The sequence below is a fragment of the Mastomys coucha genome, unplaced genomic scaffold, assembly GCF_008632895.1.
Source record: "Mastomys coucha isolate ucsf_1 unplaced genomic scaffold, UCSF_Mcou_1 pScaffold15, whole genome shotgun sequence".
In the NCBI taxonomy this organism is placed as follows: Eukaryota; Metazoa; Chordata; class Mammalia; order Rodentia; family Muridae; genus Mastomys; species Mastomys coucha.
The window spans coordinates 69691305-69700714 of record NW_022196897.1 but is presented as its reverse complement, the minus strand read 5'-3'; the positions used below and the strand labels follow the sequence as shown (position 1 = coordinate 69700714).

Sequence of the window (9410 nt, the reverse complement as noted above, 5' to 3'; positions counted from 1 at the left end):
GCCTTTAATCCCAGCACTTGGGAGGCAGAGGCAGGCGGATTTCTGAGTTCAAGGCCAGCCTGGTCCACCGAGTGAGTTCCAGGACAGCCAGGGCTACACAGAGAAACCCTGTTGAGAGAGAGAGGGAGAGAGAGAAAGAGGGAGAGAGAGAGAGAGAGAGAAAGAGGGAGAGGAAGAAGGAGAGGGAGAGGTAGAGAGAGAGAGGGTAGGAGGTGTTTCTTGAATAGGTTGCAGAGCAATAGTTGGTATAAACTGATGGCTTAAACTTCAAGGCCATGCTGTAGTAAAAATGACCCCTATTCCTCTCTCATCTATATTGTTATCATTTAATCAGAGTTATCTCTTGAATTTTGAACAAATATTGGACTAAAACATCCTAGAGATGTAGTTAGCAGTGCATAAAAGATGATATTAAAAAAAGCTAGAACAGTTCATATTAGCCAGATTTTAGTGTGACCAAATCTAGCTGGTCTTTAAAAGGCCTTTTGCATCTTAGTGGGGGCAAGCTCTGATACAAGGGAAGCATAAGTTTTCAATGAGAAAATTAAATCCAGTTGTAGCCTAGATGTTAGCATATATACATGCTTCTCTTTTTACAGGAAGATGGTCAGTATAAATTTACATGCTTCATACCAAATTCATAGAAGACAAAGTATTAAGTTTGTTTTAACAGATGGTTGAACTGATAATGATCACTTCCTAAAAGTAGTCATACCTAATGGAAAAATAAACTACTATCACTTTCAAGCTTGATAACTAACATTTTCTGCTAGGAGACAATTAAGTCATCAAAGTGGTCAACAAAGTTTCTTGTTCATCAGTTTTTAAAAGTTAAAAAAATTCCAACCTTCTAATGCATTAGTCTTTGCATCTGGTATCAATTCTTCTGCTTCGCTAAAATAAAATAAAAAGAACAATTTTTAATGTGTATATTTAACAAATGAAGAAGCTACTGGTTAACATTCTGCCATTCTTCATATGGAAGCAAACCACAGATATTATGTTGCTAAAATTCAAAATGGGAGAATAATTTATAAATTGATTTTCCCAATTTTAAATATATAATTAAATATATATAAAACTGAACACCTTAAAAAGTTGCGATGTACTGCTTCGTGTCATTAGGAACATTTGCATGGCTGTGCAAACATCACTATCTTTCACCTCCTGACCATATTCTGAGCTTAAACACTAACACCCATTTTTGTTTTCTGCTTTTCCTCCAGAACATCACTATTTTACTTTGTGTCTGCAGGATTTTGAATAGTACAAGTAAATAGAGTCTTAATCATATTCATCATTTTGTGATTTATGCTAATTAGTACCATGTCATCCGTGTCCATGAATAGCGTAGCATGTGAGCATTCTCTTTAAATAGTAGATAATAGTCAAAAGAATACCTATACAGCTTCTGCTCATGAATTCATCCACTGATGAAGATTGCAGGTTGCTTTCCTCACTGATCTATTGTGAATCATGCTGTTATTGATACAGATTCACAAATACTTATTGCAGTGCCTGCTTTCCGTTATTTGATGAGTATACTCAGAATTTCTGGGTCACCTGATAATTCTATGATAACTTATTTAGGAAAGCTACAAACTGCTTTTCACAATGATTTCACAATTTTATAATTTTACAATCATTGAATAAAGGTTTTGGTTTCTTTGCATTCCTAGTTCTTATTTTTTTTCTTTCCCTTTACTCTCTTATTTCCCCTTTGTCTTCAGCTATTCTCATCAGTTCAAAATGGCATCTTCTGTGATTTTGATTTGTTTTTCCTTTGTGATTAGTGATGTGGAGCCCCTTCATGTGCTTCCTTACTGAGTAGTAATGTGGAGTACCTTTTGTCTCCTTTTTCTCCATCACTTTAGAGGATTGTAATATTCAAATATTTTGCATTTTTTTTTTTTACTATTTTGCTGGTTTTTTTCTTTGAGGTATGGGGAGTGGTTTGGATATTGACACTATATATATGTGAATATATATATATATTAATATATGTGTGTGCTTATGTGTATATGTGTGTGCAATTTGTAAATATTTTCCATTCTTTGTATTGATTCATTTATTCTGATTTTGAATCAACCATTTTTGTTAGAACACAGTTTATCTCTTATTCTGTTTAATAATTTATATTTTCACATTTGTGGGTTTTTATATAATATAACTAGTTTGTATTGTTGATATTAATCTGAGTGCTCCAACTAGACCTTCTACCATGTCTATTTTAAAATTTTCTTGTAAGTCAGAGCTATATACTATAACTTTTAGATTACTTAACAAAAGTGACCAGGGATCTTTCTGTGCTGACAGTACACTTCCTATTACTGACCTATCAATATCCTTTAGGTTTTAATAATAGCTATAAACAACAATACCCTATTTTATCAGCAAATATCTGATCAAAGACATTTATACACTGGACTACAAGTGTTGAAATTAATATATAGAGACAAACTAGAAGTACAGAATCAAGGCAAGAGGAAACTTAAGACTCATAGTGGCATCAAGGGAGGAGCAATCAGAAGTGAGAAAGTTTTGATGCTGGACACTTGGTCAACTACAGATTGACTAGCAGTCCCATTCTAGTCATAAGCCCTGCTTTCATTTCAGGTTTCTGTATTTGCACTGGATTAAATTTTATGTACCCAGAAAGGAGGTCTTCTTGGTTGTATGATGATGTACTCATAATTCTGTGTATGAAGTAATGTGTTGGTTCAGTAGCAAGGATTTCTTCTTTCTGTAATATAAATCAGGTATTACAAACAACAGAACTCAACACGTACTTTCTCCCTCATTGGCATTCTTGCATTCCAATAAACACTTTAATGAAAAGAAAGTTTTAGAGAGTATTTAAAATATTCTTTAAAGAGTTAAAGAAAGTTTTTGTAAGTTTTCGAAATGGTTCTGTGAAGACATTCTAAATTGTGACACTTGGTTTTGAACACAGTTTAAACATAAACATAGCACAGAAGTTCAAGAATGTAAAATTCAATTTTTAGACTTTAAAATACTTTAATTACAGTTTATTGCATAAAATAAAAGAGCAGAGATGGAACTCTAGGTAACTCATAAGCTTGTTTGATCAGACATTTTAACACATACTCTGATCTATTTGTTGGGAAACCATGTGCTTCTGATTTGGGTGAAATTACTTGTGTTCATTTTCTGTGGCTTACTGCAGCTGTTCTGTTAGCCCAAACACAAAAGTACAAAAGCTCTGTTAGGATGTTTAATTAAGACAATTGTCTCACTAGGAAACCCCATATCCTATGATTTACAAAAGTATGACTAGGACAGACTTTTGGACAGATGAAACCAAAGGCATCATCGAGTTTATCATCATCATTTGGCAGATTGGATGCAGTAACATAGACTGTACTCCATCACAATTAAGAAGTTTAATGGATGTTAAAATATTTTCAATAATCTGTTACCTTTAGGAAGGATCTTGAAAACTATTTAAGAAAAGCATTTGCCTTGTAATACTTAGAAAAGTAATGCATCTATTAAGTGAAGATCTGAAATAAAACCTAGGTAATGGTTATCTATTTTGTTATGTTTTCCAGTGGTGGGGATTTGGGCCAGGTCTCAACAAATGCTATTGCAGTAATCTGACTTTCCACAGATCAAATATTTATAACTTCCTTACAACTTAGCCTGCCCATCTGGATTCTTCCTATTGACATGAAGTTATCTATGGATGTCCAACAAATATTTACAGTCCCAATACAAAATGGAATGTATTGTTTAATTAATAAATTAATAAGGTTGAATTTCCCTTAAGCAGTTTCCATTTTCCTTCAGCTAGTTGTTCTATGTTCTTTCTATCAAATACTTAATTGACTTTCATGTTCTGTTAATTATCTAAACCATACTGTCTGTCCACAGGCTTATGTAGATAACAATTCTACTTTAGAATCCTTTGCTGTGCAATCAAGTGGCATCCTAGTAACAGAATGTGTGAGGCTGTTTACCTTCCCAGCTGCTGGGAGTTATGCATGTTACCTACCTTATACTGTAACTTGTCCCTAGAAGACGTTGCTTCTTCCAAGCTTTTGCAAGTGGGCATGTCAAGTTCAGCCACAGCTCTTTTAACATATGTCTTGCTAGGTTCCATTATCTGAATTCTAGTTTCTTCAACACTCTGAATACTTTCACCAGACGTGGGCTGACAACATTTGCTCAGTGCTAAGAACTTTTTCAAGCTGCTTGTGCTGGTTGTCGTATTGGGAGAAACAACTTGGGTTTCTGCAGATTTCATAGTTTGTTGAACACGACCTCCAGATATTTTTCTTAAGCACTGCTCTCCAACAACTTCTCCTAGGACAATTTCCTCATCATCAGAAACCGTGTCCTCTCTTAAGCTGCTATCTGAATCTTTTTGACAAATATCATGAGCTACTAGCCGAATGATCAGATCTTTTTTGTTATTAATATCTTTCAAAAGCTCTACTCTGGTGATATCAGGTCTTCTTACATTTTGAAATGAATTTCTGCCAACAGCCTAGAATTTAAAGTACAATAAATATTAAAAATAAATAGATTAGTCACATACAGAACCCTCCAAACATCCCAATTTATTGATAAGTCTATTGGCTACCCTCCATAACCTGAGAGTAAATTACTATTGCTCTAGACACCAGAAACATATGTTCTCAAATATAAAGAAATAGAGATGGTGCCTAAATAGAAGAAGCCTCATGTCTATTGACTCACTGTCATGAGGCAGGAAGGTATTTTGCATGCTACAGGAGGAGAAACTTAGCTTTTTTTTTCACACACACACACACACACACACACACACACACACACACGTATGTTTTTTACTTTCTTTATTTACAAGAACAAATCCCTGCTCCCCGCCCCCCACTTGCCACCCCATCCTCTCCCGATTTCTGGCCCTGGCATTCCCCTATACTGGGGCACAGAACCTTCACAGGGCCAAGGGCCTCTCCTCCTACTGACGACCGACTTGGCCATCCTCTGCTATACATACGCTGCCGGAGCCATCAGTCCCACCATGTGTATTCCTTGGTTGGTGGTTTAGTCCCTGGGAGCTCTGAGGGTACTAGTTAGTTCATATTGTTGTTCGTCCTAATAACCAGAAACTGGAAACAACCCAGATGTTCCTCAACAGAAGAATGGATACAAAAATTGTGGTACATCTAAACAATGGAGTACTACTCTGTTACTAAAAACATGAATTTATGAAATTCTTAGGGAAATGGATGGATCTGGAGAATATCATCCTGAGTGAGGTAACCCAATAACAAAAGAACACACATGGTATGAACTCTCTGATAAGTGGTTATTAGCCCAGAAGTTCGGAATACACAAAGTACAATCCACAAACAACAAGAAATTCAAGAAGAAGAAAGACCAAAATGTGGACACTTCATTTCTTCTTAAAAGGGGAACAAAATACCTATGGAAGGAGTTGCAGAGACAAATCCAGCCTGAAACGTAGCTTTCAGTATCATCCAGCTACCAAACCTGAAACCTACCACAATGACCTGACTTCAAGATATACTCTTGTAATAGTGGCATACAATTTATGACAGTAACTACCTACTTTTTGATTGGATATAAACCCCAATCAAATGAAATAGGAGCCATACCTGACACTGCTCAAGTGACCTAAGACTAGATATAGCATTAGCTTAGGGAGAAACCAGTTACTAATATTCCAATAAAACAGTTTCTCATGACATATTCCTATACCCATAAGGTATAGGGTAGGTAGAAAGGTGTGGAGTATCTAGGAAGAATTTTAGGAAGAATTGTTAGAGTTTTGTTGTGCCTTTATATACATGTTCTTATAAATGTCCAATTAAATTATATTTGTGTCAGTCCAGTGTTAATAAGGATATGAGTTATTTCTGTGCTTCAAAAACTAGTTGTAGTGTATTAGCTCACAAAAATTAGCATTAAGCCTTTCCTGTGAAATATAGATGTGACAAGTCCTTGAAAATCATGACTGTAGAAATGAGCTTGTGTAGCTAACTCCCTATTCTGCTGTCAAAATAACAAGCATGGTTTTCCTTGTATCCAGGAGAGGGAAGAAGTCATAGAACCGGCTCACTATTTGCTGTTTCTCCCGTTGCTGTGATTCTAAGAGTTTCACATTTTACCTCTAAGGGTTTCTTTCACATCTTACCTCTAAGGGTTTCACATCGAGTCGGCCAGTCCTATCCAATGAAATGCGTCTCTCTTTCTGTCTCGTTCCTATTTCAGATACATCTGTGGAAGAGGGACCTTTGCCACTAATGGAAGCTCTTCTCAGCTCTGCTATGCTACATCCAGTTCTCTTTATACAGTCCATCTTCAGTGTCTCCAGAGGCTGGGTCTTCATAGAAATAACTGCTAAGTGTTCTGAGATAATATTCGGATCTATTTTCATTGGTTTATTCCTGACATGTGGGACTATTTTAACTGGAAGTTCATCTTCTAATGTCTCTTCAGACTCTCTGTCTGAATCAGAGCTCATTAGTGCAGCATGTTTTTGTGCCCTTTCAATGATTCTGTTTGTGTCTAAATCTCCAAAAGTGGCAGTGTAAGAACTCTCCGTGCTAAGTCTACATGATGGGACACTGGAAACTCCATCAACAATCAAGCTAGCTACCTTCTTAGGGAAGGCCTTCTTTGTACCTTTGATATTGTAGAGTTCATTCTGGGTCCCAGGTTGTTTTACTACGTTACTGTAGACAGACTCCACAACCTGAGAAATCATTTCAATATTTTCTGGGTCTAAAGATTGTTCTTCATGGTTCGAATCCACAAGACTAATGTTACTTTTGGAAATTTCAGCTGTTACAGATTTTGTTAACTGAGATGCAATTTTATTTAACTCAGGCTTTTTTAAACTGGTTGTCTCTTTACTAGCAGGACCAGGTGTCTTTACTAGTTTAGCCAAGAACAAGGCCAAAGCTTCCTCTAAAACTCTGGAGTCTAACATTACATCCTTTATGATTTCGGGTTGTTCCTGGGACTTGAGTTCATCAATAATTTTCACCACCTTTTCCATAATCTTGACTGCTTCGAGGGCTAACTCTGAACTTGAAAGTTCCTCCTCTGCTTGAGGTTGAAATTCAGAATTGGAAATCTCCTTTACCATTGAAAAACCTATTATGTCAGAAAGAATATCACTCTTTCCCATTAAATCTTCAAATACAGATGTAGGGGAGCCGGAGTGTTTCAAAAGGTTTGCATAAACAGAATTAACTACTTTTTCAATAGCTGCCTTGTCAGCTGAAGGCACAGCTTCCGGTTCATTAGCAGGTTGGACAACTTTGATTTTACTTTTGGAGATAAATTCTTGAATGGAATTTAATATTTTTGAGGTTATTTTTCGCATTTCAGTTTCTTGAGATTTAGTTCTTTCTGGATGGCTTTTTGGAAACACACATAAAAGCTTTGATAAGAACTTTACAGCAATTGTTTCTATTATGTTATAAGATAGTTTACGAGGACTTGATGGCTGTGATGGAGTAGTTAAGACAACACTGGTGAGGATATTTTCAACAACGTTGTCAACTTCCTCACACTGATATGGGGTCAACTCACCACCAAAATAGTTCTGCAACTGGTTTCCAGTCACTTCTCGTAGAACTAAGTCAACTATGGTTTTTGAAAGGAGTTTGCATCCACTAATTATACATTTTTGTAAGATTTCCTGTGATCCAAACTGTGGCAAAAGATTATTATAAATTGTCTGAACCACCAGTTGAATGATTTCGTCGTCATTGGGATGCAAGGATTCTACATACTGTATAATCAAATCTTCATTTTTGGAAATCTCTGCCGCAATCATTTTTACTAAATTTGATTGAAGGAATTCGAGTTGTGACAACACATTTTCTGGAGTTAGTTTTGTTTTGACATTGGATAGTTTTGAAAAGACTTTTGCTAAAAGACCAGAAGTCACATCCTCTAAAAATTTGTAAGGCAACTGAATAGTATAGGGAGATGTGGTCTGACATTCTTTACTGGCTGTTTGTACTGCATTTTGGACCTTTATCTCAACATCTTTTGATTCCAGAGGCACACATGCTGAAGCCGGTACCTCATCAGAAAATATCAAGTTAAGCTGATGCTGAAAAATTTCATTTATCACTGTGCTAGTTAGCTTTTTTGCTAGAGTCTCCCTGTTACTGTTGATGTTCTCGCAAATAGACTCTTGAGACTTACACTCCTTTAAAATGTTGCAAACACAAGAGTGAACAATTTTATTGACTATTGATTTCTCAATTGATGGTATTTTCTCTATGGAAGGCAACTTGTCAGAAAAGGACTGTTCGGGTGTTTTCTGCACATGTGACACTTGATCCTCATTTTTAATACTTGTGATGGACGATGGCTCTTTTATAGTTGTTTCTTTAAACTCAGGAGGTGCTGTCTGAGCTGATTCTTTGACTGCTTGTGAGAGTACCTCATTTTCTTTATCTGGCCTAAACACCTTGATTTCTGCATCCGAAAGCTCCTTCATCATTGAATCAACGAGTTTCATAGCTGTGTCATAAAGTTCACCTGGCTTTTGATCATTTGTATCTGTAGTTTTATCACACTTTTCTATTTCTGGTGAAGATGTAAATACTAGTTTGTTCACCAGTTCAGTGATCACATCTTCTAGAAACTTGGCAGGAACAATTTTAGTTTTACTTTCTGATAAGGGCTTAGGATGGTCTGTCATACTCGACTTACTTTTCATCTCTTTCAACCTTTTGGTCTCCCTATCCTCTCTTCTTTTACTAGTTTTGGTTTCTTCACTTGCTTTCTTTTTAGCAGCGATGTCTTTGTGAACTGATGAGGATAAATCCTTTGTTGTAACAAGCTGTGCAGAATCTTGAAGTATAACCAATGCTTTATCACTTGTGAGGCTTCTGCTGTATATTGGTCTGGAAAAATCCAATGGCTCTTGAGAAGATACTATAAAAACATTGTCATAAATATTTTCAATGACATTTTCAACACATTCAATTTCTGAGTATGATTCTTCCTCTATATCAGTTTCTGCTACAGACTGTCTCCTCTCTTCCTTGACTGGCTGTTGGGGTATCAGTACAGTTTTTTCTGTCATGGTCTCTTTATTCTTACTCTTGGGCTTGTCATCTGTTTTTCCTGAACTCTTACTGACATCAAACTTCTTTTCATTTTGTATTTTCAAATCTGATCTAAGTACATCCTTTTCAGGACTGTTTTCCACAGTTGTAGCAACTGCAAAATGAGTGAATATTTCGAGAATCTGCCCCTGCTCATTGACTAGTACTAAGTTCTCCTTCCCAGTTTCATTACTTCTACGTTTGTCTCTCAAGTATTGCACCTGAGTACCTCTGGTTTTCATGGTGGTGGGTGGAGACATAGATGACTGTTGAACCTGAGCACCTCTGCTTTTGATGCTGGTGGGT

General features: G+C 36.3%; 1 protein-coding gene across 3 annotated transcripts in view; it reads right to left on the bottom strand.

The window, feature by feature from the left end:
* Fsip2 (fibrous sheath interacting protein 2) overlaps nt 1-9410 on the bottom strand; it is a 73860-nt gene that overhangs the window by 7069 nt on the left and 57381 nt on the right. For 2 of the 3 annotated variants that reach the window (XM_031370804.1, XM_031370807.1), the window contains 4 exons: nt 6164-9387; nt 4016-4510; nt 2652-2743; nt 848-894 (listed from right to left, as the gene is read on the bottom strand). In XM_031370804.1, coding sequence (XP_031226664.1) covers nt 848-894; nt 2652-2743; nt 4016-4510; nt 6164-9387 — 3858 coding nt within the window. The remainder of the gene's footprint in view (nt 1-847; nt 895-2651; nt 2744-4015; nt 4511-6163; nt 9388-9410) is intronic. The other variant, XM_031370805.1, reaches the window with a different exon arrangement.